This window comes from Hyperolius riggenbachi, chromosome 7 (genome assembly GCF_040937935.1).
Source record: "Hyperolius riggenbachi isolate aHypRig1 chromosome 7, aHypRig1.pri, whole genome shotgun sequence".
Classification (NCBI taxonomy): Eukaryota; Metazoa; Chordata; class Amphibia; order Anura; family Hyperoliidae; genus Hyperolius; species Hyperolius riggenbachi.
Genome location: NC_090652.1, coordinates 221891361 through 221911459, shown reverse-complemented (window position 1 = coordinate 221911459; position 20099 = coordinate 221891361). Strand labels below are relative to the sequence as shown.

Sequence of the window (20099 nt, the reverse complement as noted above, 5' to 3'; positions counted from 1 at the left end):
AATGAGGAAGCTGCATACAGAGAAGAAGTTAGGAACCTGACTGCATGGTGCGACATTAACAACCTGTTATTAAATACAAAGAAGACCAAAGAAATTATTTTGGACTTTAGGACCACCAAAAAAGACCACTCACCTACCGCTAATGATCAATGCAGAGGCTGTGGAGTTTCCAGCTTCAAATTTTTGGGAGTCACCATCGCAGAGAACCTGTCCTGGGCTGACAATGCTTTAGCTCTAACTGGCAAAGCACAACAACGCTTCTACTTTCTGAGAAAACTAAGGAGTGCTAACCTCCCACAGAAGCTGCTGGTTAATTTCTACAGATGCACTATAGAAAGCATTCTGACCAATTGCATGACGGCCTGGTACAACAGCTGCACAAAGGCTACTAGAGAAGCCCTGCAGCGAGTTGTTAAAACAGCAGAAGCCATTATTGGCACTGAACTACCATCACTGGAACTTTTGTATAATACTCGCAGCGTGAGAAGGGCCAAAAACATTATCAAGGACAACACTCACCCTGGAAATGCCTTGTTTGAGCTCCTTCCATCAGGTAAACGTTTTAGATCAATCCGCACACACACAAACAGACTGAAAGACAGCTTTTTCCCATCTGCCATAAACTTGATGAACTCTGAATCGTCTCTGAAATAATTAACACTGTGTACAAATTGTTTAAATATCTGTAATACCTGGCATATGTGTATAATTTCTTCTCTTCCTTGTTACTATCACTATGTTCCCTATATGCACCGTGGAGTTGTCATGAAAAGTAATTTCGTTGTGTTACACAATGACAATAAAGTGAATTAAATTGAATTGTACCATACTCTTAAGGGGCCCTGTAGTCAGGTTATCAAGCCTATATCTGAGCAGACCTTTTGTACATCCTGCACTGTGTAGTAAGTTTATGTGCTTTATATATATATATATGTGTAATAGCTACACCACAAATCATTTGTGGGGGATGAGCAAAGACCTCCACATCATATATTTACTTCTATGTGACTACATTATAATTGTCTAAACTTACTGAGGATACCTTGACATTTATGTTTCCTCCCTTTGAGCAATTAGCTCTTTTATATACAAGTAATCTGCTTGTGTTTATTCAGTACCTATAGGGCCTGTCCTTTTGGACTTAGTGTTGGTTTATATATCCCCGGTATATAACCCTCTCAGTTTGTGTTTGTTTGACACTTTAAGAATACCAAGGCCTGGAACCCACTAGGAGCGCTTTTCTGAGCGCTTTGTGATTTCAAAAGCTCTTGCTAATGTAATGCTATGGGTGTGATCCCACTTAAGCGATGTGATTTTATAAAAATCCCCCATAGCATTGCATTAGCAAGAGCTTTTTCAAATCACTACCACTTAGAAAAGGCTGCTAAGAGTTTTGAGCCCTTACGCTGCAACTGAAAAAGTACCAAAAAGGAGATGAAGTTAGTACTGTCAACATTTTTATGAGTATTTTGCATACAGATGGCTTAAAGGGAACCTGAAGTGAGAGGTATATAGTGGCTGCCATATTTATTTCCATTAAAGCAATACCAGTTGCCTGGCTAGCCTGCTGATCCTCCACCTCTAATACATTTAGCCATAGGCCCTGAACAAGCATGTAGCAGATGAGGTGGTTCTGACATTTTTGTCAAATCTGTCAAGATTAGCTACATGCTTCTTTCTGGTGTGATTCAGACACTACTTTAGCCAAAATAGCAACAAGGCTGCCAGGAAAAGGAAATAAACATGGCAGCCTCCATATACTTCTCACTTCAGGTTCCACGTAAGAGGCATTTTATTGACAAGATTTTAAAATATCACTGGGGAGGAAATTTAGGAAAAAATTTTAATTGAACCAAGGTCATTGGCCCTTATTCAATTTACTTTTTTTCATCAGTTTTATCCTAACACTCTGGATCCCACTGACGCTTCCCCCTTTCCTCCACAACTAGTCCCACTCAGAGCTGTTACCCCCGAACAAGCCAAAACAATAGCAACAGTTTCTTTCTGTTTCAGTATGCTGTAGGAAATGAGTAGTCTCCATAAAAAAGGGGTTAGTAGAGACAAACGATTTCAGAAACTATTTATAGCAAAAAAAAAAAAAAATGTTGTTGTTCTATGCTGATTCCTTTTAACCTGCAATTTTCGTAATGCAACTTTGGAAATAATTACAGTTACAGAAAGTCAAACATAAAATAAAAGATTGAAAACTATTTGAAAATAATCTGGAGAAAAACACAATTATCGTGTTTACCAGCTGCAATCCTGGCTGAATCTGCACAGCTTAATGAAGACAAATAGTTCAATATCCCTAACTGATGACTGTCATCAGGCATGTGAGCATATTACCTATACTTGCTACTGGTTCATGTGCAGTCTCCTAGTGGACACAATTTTTGTTTTTCTACTCCTTGTGGTTAATGTGGCAGTTTGCACCCAGCATTATACTGGCCTCCTCTGAGAGTTCACGCCATACATGGATGTATGGACTGTAATGAGGATTGCTCTAAGTTAATACTGAGCCTCTGAGGAAGCGGTCAGGGGGTTGTGAAATTCATGTCAGGCATTTCACAGCTCCAATGTTCCAGAGGGTCCTGGGGAGAGGTGGAGGACCAAATTACATAATTGGAAGCCTCTGGAGGAGCCAGAGGCTTATCTCTCCTTAGGTAAGTATTTACTTTTTGAACTTTTTAGCTCCTCGGGTTCTCTTTAACAATATCCTTTAAACCCCCAAAGTTTTTATATAGTGGTGCAATATAAGATGTGAGCTCTCAAGGGGTGCACATACACTGTATATTACAATTTGGTTTGTATGTAGATGATGACATCAGGTATACTGGATGGTTGTCAAACAACCTGACTGACTTTGTGTTTGCCCAATATTTTATTGGAATTTGCATTATAGTCATTTTGCAGCAAAATTTGCAATTAGGATGCAAAATTGCAATGCAAAGGTTTACATTATTTCAAAATCAATTTCATACGTAACCATAATTAAAATTAACTTCAATGCATTTAGTGAAAATGACTTTTCACATGCATGCCATGCACTTTCACAAATATGTTTAAAACACTTTTGTAAATAACGCTAATTTAATTTTGTGTAACTTATACATATTACGTAAGTGTAGATTACATGCAAAATCAACATTGTGATCAAGATCATAAACGTGAAAATTATGTAAAAGTTTATGAAGGCAAAATCCATTAAAATTTACACTAGTGAAGGCCAAGGGCTCTGAACCAGTCTCCTCAACTCCAGCCAATCAAACCTGTGCGTTGCACAGACATTGTGAAAATCATAGCAATAAAATATTCTGCAGTGATAATAGCCCTCAGATTTCCCTTTCAGCTATTATTTTAACTGTACCTAATCTGTTCTTTGGTCATAAGAGTGGTAATCAAAGTATACAGTGGGTTGCGAACGTTTGGGCAACCTTGTTAAACGTCATGATTTTCCTGTATAAATCGTTGGTTGTTACGATAAAAAATGTCAGTTAAATATATCATATAGGAGACACATACAGTGATATTTGAAAAGTGAAATGAAGTTTATTGGATTTACAGAAAGTGCGCAATAATTGTTTAAATAAAATTAGGCAGGTGCATACATTTGGCCACTGGTGTAATTGTATTGATTCCAAAACCATTAGAACTACTTATTGGAAATCAAATTGGCTTGGTAAGCTCTGTGACCCCTGACCTAAATACACAAGTGAATCCAATTATGAGAAAGAGTATTTAAGGGGGTCAATTGTAAGTGTCCCTCCTCTTTTGATTTTCTCTGAAGAGTAGCAATATGGGGGTCTCAAAACAACTCTGAAATGACCTGAAGACAAAGATTGTTCATCATCATGGTTTAGGGGAAGGATACAGAAAGCTGTCTCAGAGATTTCAGCTGTCTGTTTCCACAGTTAGGAACATATTGAGGAAATGGAAGACCACAGGCTCAGTTCAAGGTAAGGTTTGAAGTGACAGACCAGGAAAAATCTCGGCTAGATATAAGCGACGAATGGTGAGAACAGCCAGAGTCAACTCACAGATCAGCACCAAAGACCTACAACATCATCTTGTTGCAGATGGAATCACTGTGCATCGTTCAACCATTCGGCGCACTTTACACAAGGAGATGCTGTATGTGAGAGTGATGCAGAGGAAGCCTTTTCTCTGCCCACAGCACAAACAGAGCCTCTTGAGGTATGCTAAAGCACATTTGGACAAGCCAGCTTCATTTTGGAATAAGATGGTGTGGACTAATGAAACTAAGATTGAGTTATTTGGGCATAACAATGCATGGAGGAAAAAGAACGCAGCATTCCAAGAAAACACCTGCTACCTACAGTAAAATATGGTGGTGATTCCATCATGCTGTGGGGCTGTGTGGCCAGTGCAGGGACTGGGAATTTTGTCAATGTTGATGGACCCATGAATTTCACTCAGTATCAGCAGATTCTGGAGACCAATGTCCAGGAATCAGTGACAAAGCTGAAGCTGCGCCGGAGCTGGATCTTTCAACAAGACAACGACCCTAAACACTCCTCAAAATCCACTAAGGCATTTATGCAAAGGAACAAGTACAACGTTCTGGAATGGCCATCTCAGTCCCCAGACCTGAATATAATTGAAAATCTGTGATGTGAGTTAAAGAATGCTGTCTGTGCTCGGAAGCCATTAAACCTGAATGAACTAGAAATGTTTTTTAAAAAGGAATGGTCCAAAATACCTTCAACCAGAATATCGACTCTCATGGTAACCTATAGGAAGCGTTTAGAGGCTGTAATTTCTGCAAAATGAGGATATACTAAATATTGATTTCATTTCTTTTTTTGTGGTGCCCAAATGTGTGCACTTGCCTAATTTTGTTTAAACAATTATTGCGTGCTTTCTGTAAATCCAATCAACTTCATTTCACTTCTAAAATATCACTGTGTGTGTGTCTCCTATATGACATATTTAACTGACATTTTTTAGCGTAACAACCAACGATTTGTACAGGAAAATCATGAAGATTAACAAGTTTGTACAAACTTTCGCATTCCCCTGTATTTCATATGGTTTGAACGCTAATTGTCTGAACATCACCTTTAGTTGGATTTGGTAGCAGTGGAGTTCTTAGAGTAGTTTTTATGAAATCAGTTGAAGGACTAATTAATCTCTATTCAAGTAACTTTTATCCAGAGTTATCATGGGAGATATTATCACCTTATCAATAAAGTACTTTTTAAACCCCCAGCAAATATGAAAAAACTGAAAACAAGTTTGATATTACTTTTTTCCCCCCTGCTAGTAACTTTTCAGTTGTTAGGTGCTGAAAAGTTATTTTATGCTAAGATGAAAAATGTTCTCCTGAGACAAAAACTTAAGAGAAAGGTCATTATCTTAGAAGGGGGGCATTATCTTCACTTCTGATTATTTTCCCCCACTTCAAAGTATATGGGGCATCTCCTTAGTTTCCTCCTACGAGAGAATTTTTCAACTTTTTAAAATAACTTTTCAGCATGTTACTATTCAAAAAGTACCAAAAAGTGTTTCTTCTGAGTTTTCTCCAAGGAGATAATTTAATTAAGTTAATTAATATTCTTATCTAAAAAATAACTTTTCAGCACTTTGCACTTGAAAACGTACTAAAACTTAGGTAAAAAGGCAATATCAAAATTATTTTGAGTAAATTTATGCTTGGTGGGAGCTTTTAAAGTATTTTATTGATCAGGTTTGAAAATATCTCCTTTGAGAAATCTCAGGCAAAAAGTTAATACGATATGGACTATATTGTGTTAGATCAGTCTTCATAATGGCACAATTACAAGATGCCGGTGTGTGTTTCAGCCTCTAGGCTCTTACACATGGTATGGGCGAGGCAAGCACAAAGGGTGCTGGATATTTGGGCACTGCTGGTGTCAGTAACAACAAAATTACCTCTGCAGCGGAGAGCGGCACGGCCGCCGCTTCCGCGTCTGACGTCACGGCGGATTCCGCCGCCGCCTCCTCGGCATCGCTTCCCACCAGGTCAGGTCTTTCCAGAGTCCATCAAAGCAGGGCAGCACTCACGCGCACATGGAGACAGGACCTTTATGCTTTGAGGAGGTGGGTCAGCTGACCTGCTGGTCAGCTGGCATGGCTGGGCTGACTTTTGGCACTGATTGGCTGGAATCTGCTGGGCGGAACTTGTGAATGCTCTGTCTGCATTTAAGGCCTAAACTGCCAGTGCATCAGTGTCTGCTGTTGCTGAAACTTTGCGGTTAAGCTCTCAGACCTAAAATAGTTCTGGTGTGCTTTGATGCGGGAGGAAACCGAGGATTTCACACATAGATAGGAATTGTTTGATAGCTATAATTATAATTGATATTATTGTCTTTATGTGTATGAACCTTGCCTGAACTCTTGACTATCCTTTGCCTCACGATTCTGTACTCTGCCTATCTGTCTTGTTGCCGACCCCGGCCCGACCTCGACTCTGCTCTTGCCTTCTGATTCTGTACTTCCGCATATCTGATTGCTGCCGACCTTGGCTATCCTCTGGCTACGTTCTGTTTGCCGATTTTGTACTGCTGCCTGACCGACCAGTTACCGACCCTGCCTGTACGACCTCTCCTGTTCTGGTGATAGTCCCACAGCCAGGGGCTATCACTTGGGAGTGCTCCTGAGCTACTGTGCACCTAGACACGTGTGATCACTCTGATTAAAGTACTGACATTTCTGTTACTATTTCTGCATTATTGGTGATTCTGCAGATCACCACATAATCAGATATAGTTTCTGTACTATTGGTGATACTGCAGATCACCAAATAATCAGAACTCTGTCACTAGCTGACACTAACCGTTACATAACAGCAGACCTCAAAAATCATGGAGGCACTAGGTTTACATGTTCAGGTCTTAATCACGGCTGTGGATCAGTTAAATCACACAGTCGTTTTGCAGCAGGCCCAATTAAACCGTTTGACTGATGCTGCGCATAACCTGCAGGTATCCACCACATCAGTGCCTCCCGCTTGTGTTATTGAACCTAAGATGGCACTTCCTGAGAAATTCTCAGGTCATAAGTCAGATTTCAGAAATTTTAGAAACAGGTGTAAATCATACTTTGAAATGAGACCCATTGCGTCAGGCTCTGAACTACAGCATGTAACCTTGTTTAAAATGTTGCTGTCTGGGGATTCACAAACCTGGGCCTATAACTTGCCTGAGGGTCATGATGCTTTGGGATCTTTTCAGGCTTTCTTTGATGCCATGGCAGTCATATACGATGACCCAGACTTTGCAGCCACGGCAGAAAGAAATTTAAAGAGTCTTCTGTGGAAGTCTTCTGTACTGTGGAAGATTACGCTTCACAGTTTAGGAAGTGGGCGGTCTCTTCCAGATGGGAACATTAAGCTTTGCTAGACTGTTTTTTGTCAGGGTTGTCAGATTCAGTGTCAAACATCATGATCAGCCACCCTGAGCCCAAAACTCTAGACGAAGCTATTACTTTAGCTATAAAAATTGATCACAGGGTACGGTACTATAGACAAGGCAGGTCACGTGGTGTTCCCAGAGCTGTTGTCTTCACCCCTCCGTTCACTACTGCTATGGATGAACCGATGAAGATCGGTCATTCAAGGTTGTCGGAAACCGAGAAAACCAGAAGGCGAAAGGAGGGCCTCTGTTTGTACTGTGGAGAGAAAGGGAATCTCATACAAAATTGCATCAAGAAGGCGAAGCTTCTCCGCCTAGGTGTAGTTGGAGGTACTACCCTAGGCGAATCTGTTTTACCTCCGAAGTTTTCCAAAATGTTATTGCCTTGTTCTGTGACATGGAAGGGTCAAGTTTTTTGTACGCAGGCCTTTGTGGATTCGGGTTCTGCAGCTAACTTTATTGACTTGAGTCTGGTTTCTAAGTGGGGAATTCCTATCCTTCCCTTAGACAGGCAGATATACGTAACCGCTATAGATGACTCTCCACTGCAGAACAAGCAACCCCTCTCGCAAACTCCTATTTTCACCTGTCATGTGGGAGTTTTGCATAGGGAGGAACTGCAATTGTATGTGTTAAAAATGTTGTCTGCAATGATTGTTTTAGGACTCCCATGGTTACGTCAACCCTCACCTAAGATTGACTGGAACATGGGGCAATTACTGGCCTGGTCCCCCGCTTTTCAATCTTCCTGTCTTGAGAAAGTTGCCTTGTGTTCCACTGAGGTTGAAATGGAAGGTGTTCCTTCCCCCTATTCAGAATTCTCAGATGTTTTCTGCCCACAAGCTGCTGATAAACTTCTCCCGCAGAGAGAGTTTGACTGCCCCATTGACTGACCCATTGATCTGAGGCCGGGTGCCATGCCTGCCAGGGGGGACTTGTATAACCTCTCAGGTCCAGAACAACTTGCTATGAAGGATTACATCAAGGGTTCATCCGTCCCCTTGAGAAAGGGTTCAACCGTCCCTCCAAGTCACCAGCAGGGGCGGGTTTTTTCTTTGTCCAGAAAAAAGATGGTGGATTGCGCCCGTGTATTGATTATAGGGCGCTTAATAAAGTATCTGGGGGGCAAGTGTTCTCCAAACTAGACCTGAGAGGGGCATTTAACTTGATTCAAAATTAGACAGGGGGATGAATGGAAGACCGCGTTCAACACACCCGATGGGCTTTACGAGTACTTGGTGATGCCCTTCGGGTTGTGTAATGCCCCTGCGGTCTTCCAGGAATTTGTCAATTAAATTTTTAGGAATGTCCTGGGACGCTTTGTCGTCATATACTTGGATGAAATCCTGATATTCTCTCGCAACCTGAAGGAACACAGGGATCATGTAAAGTTTGTGTTGGGAAAACTCTGAGAGAATCATTTATATGCAAAACTGGAGAAATGTCTGTTTGAGGTGCCTGAGATCACCTTCTTGGGGTACATTATCTCCTCGCTTGGTTTATCTAGCGAGGAGTTTCCGCAGTGCTGGAGTGGGCACAGCCTGCTGGTCTGAAAGCGCTCCAATGCTTCCTAGGTTTTGCAAACTACTATAGAAAGTTCATCAAGGGATTTTCTTCAGTAGTAGCACCTCTCACCAATTTAACAAAGAAAGGGGCTTATACTTACAATTGATCTCAGGAAGCCTGTGAAGCCTTTAATCAGCTTAAATCTTTGTTCTGTGCTGCTCCTATTTTGCATCACGTGGATGTCTCACGCCCATTTATTGTGGAAGTAGATGCCTCCGAAGTTGGGGTGGGGGCTGTTCTGTCCCAATATTCGGGGTGTCAGAATTCTAGCGGTTTTATTTATGCAGGAAAATATGTCATATGGATATGTGTTAAGTTTTAATGTTCTATGCAAAATTTCATTGTAAAGTGAAAAGTTAGAGTACTTTATATTGCTCTGTGACATAGCATATTCCAGGCTGTGAGGCCTATAAGATTATTCTAGTTACAAAAAGTCAGAGCATTCTTGTTTATGCTAGTGCATGGCCTTGACATTTAAAGAAGCTTCTGTGTGAAGACAGAGATGCAAGTTAAACTCACATTACTGCAGTAATTATATATGCACATATTCTTAATTCTTACACATATATTAATCTAAATATTAATGATTAATACAGACCCTTTAAAGAAAGAAATAGTTATTGTTAAACCCTATATAATAGAATCTATTACTTTAAAATATATTTAAAAGCTAGTGATGATTTGGGTCTGTGAAACCTTCTTGTGAGATTGTTTTAGTTTTAGAAGATGTTGACGTTTCTTAGCTTGAAGGCCAAGGCCAGCAAAACATTTCCCAGACAGAGAAAGTCAAAATATGAGAGATATAAAAAATAAAACAAGGGGTTTTCCCAATTAATTAAAGATGACTCCATGATGCCATCTGGGGTCAACATTATTAATACTGTTTGTTATTTGTTATGAAAGGCTGACCTCTGCCGGTTGAAATTAGATATTTATTTCTTCATCAGAAAGACAAATATATGGAAAAGGATTTTATATTATCAAGATTTAATGTGCAATTATTTCTTTTATGATTAATTGTTTTAAGAAGAATTATATAATAAGCTTTATATTTAAATAAGTATATTAGAAGCCTTGTATATTTCAATAAGCCTTAAATTGCTGAAGGCTCTCACAGGTCTGGTTACAGTGTCAACCTGACCAATCTCATGTCTGGGGAAGTACCAAGACATTTCAACATAATTAGCAGCGAACACTTTATCAGAAATGTGTCATGAATGACATTGTTTAGTCTCCATGCCTGGGTCAGCCAACAGATAAGATGGCTGTTGACGTCCATTTTTAATAAAGTGCATCAGAAATGACTAGAGTGGGGCCGAACCTCCGATTTTAGGTTCGCGAACCGGGTTCGCGAACTTCCGCGTAAGGTTCGGTTCGCGGAAAAGTTCGCGAACCGCAATAGACTTCATTGGGGATGCGAACTTTGAAAAAAAAAATTATGCTGGCCATAAAAGTGATGGAAAAGATGTTTCAAGGGGTCTAACACCTGGACCCCCAGGTGGAGGAGTGGGATACATGCCAAAAGTCCCCGGGAAAAATCTGGATTTGACGCAAAGCAGCGTTTTAAGGGCAGAAATCACATTGAATGCTAAATGACAGGCCTAAAGTGCTTTAAAACATCTTGCATGTGTATACATCAATCAGGTAGTGTAATTAAGGTACTGCTTCACACTGACACACCAAACTCACTGTGTAACGCACCGCAAACAGCTGTTTGTGTAGTGACGGCCGTGCTGGACTGGTGCGCACCATGGGGAGAGTGCAGGTTTTGGTGGCTTTACAGCCCATATGGTCGCCTGGCTGATGTCGCTGAATGACAGAATAGTGACAGTCCAGCTGATCAAATTTGATCTGACCACAATGAGGCAACAACCTTATTATCGTGGGTGTGCCCCCCGAGACACTCATCTAGGCGCCGGTCATTGCTTCATTGTGATATGCAAGCCCCTTCACCACGGCAAGGTAATGATCACGAAGGGGAATGGGCGCATGAACATGCCTTTTCTTTTGTTGTTGCAGCTGCCCGCAGTGCAGCCAGAAAAATTAGGCAGTCATGTACACGCACCAGAAAAATTATTACAGCGGCCGCTGCTAGCAGCGGCCTAAAAAATTCAGCAATCCGCCTGGAGTCCCGGACCCTGTTGGTGGTGGCGGAGAAGGTAGTCAAGCGGCCTGCAGGCAGACATGCTGTGTGGAGGGACTGGGAGCGACTTAGTCTTCTTGGGGCAGGCCAGGCAGCCAGTCACACGGCGTGCAGGCAGAGATGCTGTGTGTGCAGGGACTGACTTAGTCTTGGGGCCGTGGGTTCACTGAACAGAACAGGTATGCAGTGGCGGGTTCACTGAACAGAACAGGTATGCAGTGGCGTGTTCACTGAACAGGTATGCAGTGGCGGGTTCACTGAACACAACAGGTATGCAGTGGCGGGTTCACAGAACAGGTATGCAGTGGCAGGTTCACAGAACAGGTATACAGTGGCGGGTTCACTGAACACAACAGGTATGCAGTGGTGGGTTCACAGAACAGGTATGCAGTGGCAGGTTCACAGAACAGAACAGGTATACAGTGGCGGGTTCACGGAACACAACAGGTATGCAGTGGCGGGTTCACTGAACAGAACAGGTATGCAGTGGTGGGTTCACTGAACAGAACAGGTATACAGTGGCGGGTTCACTGAACTCAACAGGTATGCAGTGGCGGGTTCACTGAACAGAACAGGTATACAGTGGCAGGTTCACTGAACAGAACAGGTATGCAGTGGCAGGTTCACTGAACAGGTATGCAGTGGTGGGTTCACTGAACAGGTATGCAGTGGTGGGTTCACTGAACAGGTATGCAGTGGCAGGTTCACTGAACAGGTATACAGTGGCGGGTTCACTGAACAGAACAGGTATGCAGTGGCGGGTTCACTGAACAGAACAGGTATGCAGTGGTGGGTTCACAGAACAGGTATGCAGTGGCAGGTTCACAGAACAGGTATGCAGTGGCAGGTTCACAGAACAGGTATACAGTGGCGGGTTCACTGAACAGAACAGTTATACAGTGGCAGGTTCACTGAACAGAACAGGTATACAGTGGCGGGTTCACTGAACAGAACAGGTATACAGTGGCAGGTTCACTGAACAGAACAGTCATACAGTGGCGGGTTCACTGAACACAACAGGTATGCAGTGGCGGGTTCACTGTAGAACAGGTATGCAGTGGTGGGTTCACTGAACAGGTATGCAGTGGTGGGTTCACAGAACAGGTATGCAGTGGCAGGTTCACTGAACAGGTATGCAGTGGTGGGTTTACTGAACAGGTATGCAGTGGTGGGTTCACTGAACAGGTATGCAGTGGTGGGTTCACTGAACAGGTATGCAGTGGTGGGTTCACAGTACAGGTATGCAGTGGTCGGTTCACAGAACAGGTATGCAGTGGCAGGTTCACTGAACAGGTATGCAGGTATCCAGTGGGCTCACTGAACAGAACAGGTATGGTGGGCTCACTGAACAGAACAGGTATGCAGCCAGGAACAAGCTAAGCCTAACCAATCTTTCCCTATGAGAGACAGTCTGCAGCAGCTCGCCCTACTCTCACTAACGCAGGCACACGAGTGAGCTTAATGGCCGCCCTTTTATTAGGGGGGGAGTGTCTCCAGGGGCTAGTGTAGCCTAATTGGCTACACTGGGCCTGCTGACTGTGATGTAGAGGGTCAAAGTTGACCCTCATGGTGCATTATGGGGCAAACCGAACTTTCGCAAAACTTCACCTGCGGGACGCGAACGCGAACCACTGAAGTTCGCATGGAACCGTTCGCAGGCGAACCGTTCGGCCCAACTCTAGAAATGACCCTATATCAAATGTCAAGCACTCCAAATGACGTAAATTCCCACAAGATAAGGTAATTAAGAATTTATAAACAATAATATTGTGACTTAGGTAATCAAAACATGATAAAGCATTGACGCACGAAAGCTTTAGCCAATCAGAACCTGGGATCCAGGGAAGTTCCAGATTAGGCAGCCATATTGCCTCCAGCCCCTATAAAGGTAGGAGCTGTAAGCTCATAGTTTGCAGAAGCCCAACAATCTCCTGAAAAGACACATGAGGCAGAAGCTACCTTCCCACAAGTGGTTCTAGATGCTGAAGAGATGACAGAGAAGGGGTAATATGCTTAATATTCTGGTGATTTAGTTTATTAATTTTTCAGCATTAAGTTTTATTAACCTTCCTGGCGGCCATGGCGACGGGGGAAGCCCTCCAGGAAATCCCGTTCTTTGAACGGGATTTCCTGATCGGAAGGCGATCGGAAGGCGCCGAAGGCGATCGAAGAGGGCGCGCTACATGATTTTTAAAAAAAAAAAAACGCCGCGCTCCCTCCTGGCGGATTTTTTCATACCGCCAGGAGGGTTAAGATGTTAGCAAGAAGATTTTTAGAAGCTATTTTTTATGCTATTTCTTTAAGAAGATTACTACAAGTTTTACACAGCTACTAGATACACAGCTATTGATACAGATGAGACTACTTTTGATCTTATTCTACATAACACAACTGTTATATTCTTTTTTGAATGTACTTAGAAGATTGATGATCGTTTGGCTATAAAGCCTTCATGAGATGGAATACTGTTAGAAGGAAACACTACTTGGAACTGTTCATATTTTGTATATATGCTGTATGATAAGCAAATACAATTTTTTTATATAAAATCATATACTAAGTGCTCTGATTCATATCAAGGTATACCGTCAATCTATAATTACTGTTATAGAGGGTTTAGACCCCGCTATGCCGGATTAATATGATAGCAACGCTTTAAGGGCTGGTCCTTTACTGAGTTAGCAATCATGAAAAAGGCAAAAACCGCTCAGGTTTTTGACAGGGGTCTCGGGGGCGCTTACACCCCTGTGCTTTCTTTTCCCGTAAATTCTCCCCAGCAGAGAGAAATTACGACATCGGGAACAGGGAGCTCTTGGCCATAAAGATGGCATTCGAGGAGTGGCGACATTGGCTGGAGGGGGCAGAACATGTTAAGACAGTTTACACAGATCACAAGAATCTGGAATATATTGAAGGTGCCAAGAGGCTCAACCCGAGACAAGCTCGATGGGCACTCTTCTTTTCGCGGTTCCGATTCATAATTACGTACAAACCAGGTAATAAAAATGTGAAGGCTGATGCATTATCCCGTTGTTTCGAACCAGAGACAGTACAGCCCTCACTCCCTGTAAACATCTTGCCGAAACATATTGTAATAGCAGCCACAGAACCCATGGAGGATCTGGCAGTCACACTGCAGCCATATCAGTCTGAGACTCCAGAGGGGAAGCCAGAGGGGGTGTTGTTTGTTCCTTTGCATCTACGGTTACTGGTGCTACAGATGTTTCATAGCCACAAGAATGCAGGGCATCCTGGTATAGGCAGGACAGAGGAGCTCTTGTCTCGCAGTGTATGGTGGCCTTCATGGAGAAATGACTGCAAGGAATTTGTCACCTCCTGTACCATCTGTGCTCGCAGTAAGCCATCCAGACAGGCTCCTGCGGGTATGTTGCAGTCATTACCCACTCCCTCAGAACCATGGACCCACATATCCATGGATTTTGTGTGAGAACTCCCCAATTCTGAGGGGAATACAGTGATCTGGGTTATCATGGATCGTTTTAGTAAAATGGTCCATTACGTTCCATTAAAAAAGCTTCCCTCGGCCCAAGAGTTGGCAGATCCGTTTCTCGTTCATGTTTTCCGTTTGCATGGAATACCAGTTAATATTGTGTCTGATAGAGGGGTACAATTTGTGTCTAAGTTTTGGCGAGCCTTTTGTCAACATTTGGGCCTCACTCTGTCTTTTTCTTCGTGTTTTCACCCTCAAACTAATGGCCAGATCGAGAGAATGAATCAGTCACTGGAGCAGTTCCTCCAATGCTATGTGGCTGATTAACATCAGGATTGGGTAAAGTTTCTTCCCTTTGCGGAGTTCGCCCACAATAATCTTCGTAACACTTCCTCGGGATACTCTCCATTTCAGGTGGTTTCTGGAAAGTCACCAAAATTTTGCCCCTTACCAACGTCCAATTCTCTTTTTCCAGCATTAGACAACTGGCAAAAGTTGTGTAAGAGGATTTGGTCGTTGGTAAAAGCCAACCTGGAAAAAGCCTTTAATACACAAAAGAGGCAGGAAGCGTTCACCTGAATGGGACTTCACCCAGGGAGACATGGTATGGGTCTCCACATGCCACATAGCCCTAAGACAGCCATCAGTTAAGTTGGGGGCCTAAGTATATTGGGCCATACCCCATTTCAGAAAAAATCAATGAAGTAGCATACAAAGTCGCCCTTCCAGCTACCATGAAAGGAGTTAAATCTTTCCACGTTTCTGTGCTTAAACCAGCTGTGTATGCTGAGTCCTCTCCCCCCCTCCCCCCCCCCGGTAATTATCAATGGAGAACCTGAGTATGAGGTGGAAGAAATTTTAGATTCTCGTAGGGTGCAGAACTCGTTACAGCATTTGGTCCACTGGAAGGGATATGGTCCTGAGGAGAGGTCATGGGTCCCGGCTCGGCATCTCCATGCTAAAGAATTAAAACAACAGTTTCATTTGTTGCATTCTGAATGTGCTTCAGGGGTGTGTCCGGAGGCCATGCCCCGGGGGGGGGGGGGGGATGGGAGGGGGTAATGTCAGTAACAGCAAAATTACCTCTGCAGCGGAGAGCGGCATGGCCGCCGCTTCCGCATCTGACGTCACGGCGGATTCCCACCAGGTCAGGTCTTTCCAGAGTCCATCAAAGCAGGGCAGCACTCATGCGCACCAGGAGACAGGACCTTTATGCTTTGAGGAGGCGGGTCAGCTGACCTGCTGGTCAGCTGACAGGGCTGGGCTGACTTTTGGCACTGATTGGCTGGAATCTGCTGGGCGGAACTTGTGAATGCTCTGTCTGTATTTAAGGCCTAAACTGTCAGTGCATCATTGTCTGCTGTTGCTGAAACTTTGCGGTTAAGCTCTCAGACCTTAGATAGTTCCGGTGTGCTTTGATCCGGGAGGAAACCGAGGATTTCACACATAGATAGGAATAGTTTGATAGCTATAATTATAATTGATATTATTGTCTTTATGTGTATGAACCTTGCCTGAACTCTCGACTATCCTTTGCCTCACGATTCTGTACTTTGCTTATCTGTCTTGTTGCCGACCCCGGCCTGACCTCGACTCTGCTCTTGCCTTCTGATTCTGTACTTCCACATATCTGATTTCTGCCGACCTTGGCTATCCTCTGACTACGTTCTGTTTGCCGATTTTGTACTGCTGCCTGACCGACCAGTTACCGACCCTGCCTGTATGACCTCTCCTGTTCTGGTGATAGTCCCACAGCCAGGGGCTATCACTTGGGGGTGCTCCTGAGCTACTGTGCACCTAGACACATGTGATCACTCTGATTAAAGTACTGACATTTCTGTTACTATTTCTGCATTATTGGTGATTCTGCAGATCACCACATAATCAGATATAGTTTCTATATTATTGGTGATACTGCAGATCACCAAATAATCAGAACTCTGTCACTAGCTGACACTAACCTTTACAGCTGGTCACCACCATAGGCTGTTATGTGAATTACAGCTATAGCATGGTTCAGAGGGTAATTTGGGTGCCGGCAAAAGACGGAGCCCAAATTATGAAAAAACAAACGCAGTGCAATTCATTTGCCAAAATACATTTTTCCCCTGAGTCCATGGCGGCCTGGTGGAGAAATAGTAATTAACACTGCTAGGACTTTTGCTGGAGCAGGGTAAGCTGTATTTCGGCTTTGTCCTGCGTCCAAATTTCCCAGCGCTGTTTTTGCATGTGTGCTGGTATGGGTACACTATTCGTTTTGCTCAATGGTACTTGAACTTGTTATAGTAAATTAATTTAGAAAGTTTAGAAAATAATAATAAATGGTACATAGACAAATCAAAGCAAGTATTTATAGTTAAATAAAATCATCAAGTATGTTCAGTAAGCATGTAATGGAGTACTGCTAACAAATATTTGAGCAGATGTTACCCCCAATGCAAGGCATTTGGCTAAAGCAGCCATTATTAGAAAGGGTTCATGCTATAATGATGTTGAAAAACACTGTTTTAGCCAGAAAGTACTTTTCAATAGCCAATCACAATTCACGGTTATGAATATTTCAAATGGAAATTAACTTCACACACCTCAGTTGCGGAAACCCGGGTCAGTGTATCGCGATTAGCGATCATTCCCCAGGCTGCAATTCCAATGGCTACGACCTTCTCCTCTGAGCTCCGGCTAATTGTGTAATCTCTAACAACTTCTCCTATGTACTTCATCAGGCCATAGTGAGTTCCTCCTGTGAATATCCAAGCTCCTATGTGTGGCAGGGAGGCATGTTTTAATTAGATGACTTGCATATAGTAAAAAAAAAAAAAAAACTCTACCAAATCACAACCACCTATTATTGTTTAGTCTTAAATATATTAGTGTACATATTATTCATATTTTACATTTAGATAGCATTGTTACATTGTTCACAGCACTTTACAATCAACCAATGCATGTACTAAGACCCTGTGTGGGTCTATTCCACTTGCAACTGACTGTACTTACAATTCTAAAGATAAGATAATATACTGACAGGATAAAAACTCAAGTAAGTTAGGGGATTAAACAAGCTGATGATAAAAATCTTTACAAGTGCATCCAAAAATCTTTACAAGTGCATCAAATAAATCTATTTTAGTGTACACAAAGCTACTTAAGGGGTACTAAGTTCAGATAAGGCACATTAACCTCAGATAAGGCACACTAACCTCAGATAAGGCACACTAACCTCAGATAAGGCACACTAAACTCAGATAAGGCACACTAACCTCAGATAAGGCACACTAACCTCAGATAAGGCACACTAACCTCAGATAAGGCACACTAACCTCAGATAAGGCACACTCACTCAGATAAGGCACACTAACCTCAGATAAGGCACACTAACCGGCTTGGAGCCAGTTAGTGAATCAAGGCTATGATATTCATAATAATCTGTTAATGGGGTGCCACATAAGAATGGAATACTGCATTACTTTTCCCTTATGTCTGCTATAACTGATCTACTTTAGTTGTGAAGCAGGAATATTGTATATCTGTAAGTGGAACCAATCGATGTAACTAAAATAAAACTTTAAAGAAAGTAATAGGCCTGGTCTACTATTTATAAAGTGAAAGTATACTTATACAAAATGCACAAAGAGGGATGACAAAATGGAAAAATGTTTTGAGGCCCCGGTCACTAATTTCTAAGAATATGAGTGATTATTGTTATCAGTGAGTGGTGTTTAGTTCCCCCTGATCATGGACTCGAGTAAATCCGACCACAGCAGTACTGAAATCCAGATACGCCGTGATCGGGATCCAGATTTGAAGCCGAAATCCAAATTCGACTTGGATTTTTACCGTGATTACAAGCAGAATCCGTGATCATGGCCGTGATCCTTAGTGGAAATGGGTAAGAGGTACTTTTGTACCCCTATATTCATTATTCCTTGGAGGGGGCGGGCATCTGGGGTCCCCTACTTAAAGGGGACTCCCAGATGCCACCATGACTCCCCAGGGAGTCATCACCCCCACCTCCTCCTGGGACACTGGAGGTGAGGAAGAGCCCCCTGTCCATGGATTAGACAAGGAGTCCAGGGGGAAGGGGAAGGCTTGGCCACCCCCTCTCCCCTGGAGCCTCTCCATACCATGTACCATGCAGGCTGGTATAGTCAGGGTGCGAAGCCCCGCTAGGCCAGGGCTCCGCATTCTGGCTATCCCAGCCTGCATGGGGGACATAAAAAAAGTTTTAAAAAGTAGGAAACGATGCCAGGGATCTTTATACAGCCATATTGCGGCTGTATAGAGATCCCTGGCCAAAGCGTTGCGGCTCCAGAGGGGTTTCCGGGAGGTCCGTACGAACTGTGTACAGACCCCTGGAAACCCCGTCAGGAAATGAATTGCTCTTTCTTTTGCTATATGTAAAATTACACCACCATTAGGTTTGCTCCGTTAACTGTCATTTACCTCATTTAAATGTACAGTATATTTTTTTTCCTTTGAAACTTTAAAATCGATTTTTCTCAAAAACTATAAGGTCTTTTTGAAAAAAAAAAGTTTTCCTCTTGTTCCCACAGTTTTTCTCAACATATCTGGAAAATTTGGTGTTTCTAGCATGTAAAGGGGCTTTTTTGTTAACTGCTAATATCAGCGGGTTTTCAGGTAATAATCACAGCTAAATCCATGATCACGAGCCGGATTTAAACCACGATCACGAGTGCATTCGGAACTGAATCCGTGATCGAGAGGCGATCACGAATTCGGAATCCAACCTCATGATCAGGAAAAACAGCTCCTGATCATGGGTTGCCTGTGATCACGAGCTCGTGATGAGTAACACTGAATTGGTAATGTATTTCCATATACAACATATAAGGCTTAAAACACGAGGCAGAAATAACAGTTGTTCCTCTCTAATGCACAGTTGTGGAGCCTGTAGGAAACTTGTGTTGGAGACACTGTCTCTTAAATATGCTATTACAAATACCATTTTTATAAAGAGTATACGGCTGTAGCTTTCAAATCCCTTTAGAAAGAGAAACTTTTGATACATACAATTCATCTCATAAATTTATTTTCGCTTCAGTGTCACTTTAACTGTTAACACATACAGTAGTATACTTGTAGAGCATAGTAAATTATCAGGCATAACATTCTCAATTATGTTAATGGTTTATTTCAATGCACCTTTGGTCTGCGCAATGTAGATGAGACGGCTGAAGATCTTGCGCATCCGTGGCTTTAGGGAGAAGTTCTTGGCACCCCCTGTCACAGAGATGATGAGGTTTGGGGTTTTCAGCTGCCAGTATTTAGTCATCAGCTCATACAACGTGTCTGGTGTTGTGTCCCGGGACAAGCGGATGTACTGGCATAAGGAAATACAAAGTAAATAACATCCATAAAGGTAATTGAATTGGCCAGTACTTACTTCTAACTGTGTAAGTTTCAGAGTAAAAAAATGTTAAGATTATAATACTCATCTCATCTAAAACTCATGCTAATAAACATATGCATAGCAGAGTAAAAGATCACAGAAACAAAATCCATAGATAGAAATATCCCATATATC

The 20099-nt window shown here is 42.5% G+C and overlaps 1 protein-coding gene across 4 annotated transcripts in view; it reads right to left on the bottom strand.

Moving 5' to 3' along the window:
• TRPM8 (transient receptor potential cation channel subfamily M member 8) overlaps positions 1-20099 on the bottom strand; it is a 145464-nt gene that overhangs the window by 101786 nt on the left and 23579 nt on the right. For all 4 annotated transcript variants that reach the window (XM_068246968.1, XM_068246965.1, XM_068246966.1 and 1 more), the window contains 2 exons: positions 19718-19895; positions 17140-17312 (listed from right to left, as the gene is read on the bottom strand). In XM_068246968.1, the coding sequence (XP_068103069.1) occupies positions 17140-17312; positions 19718-19895 (351 nt within the window). The remainder of the gene's footprint in view (positions 1-17139; positions 17313-19717; positions 19896-20099) is intronic.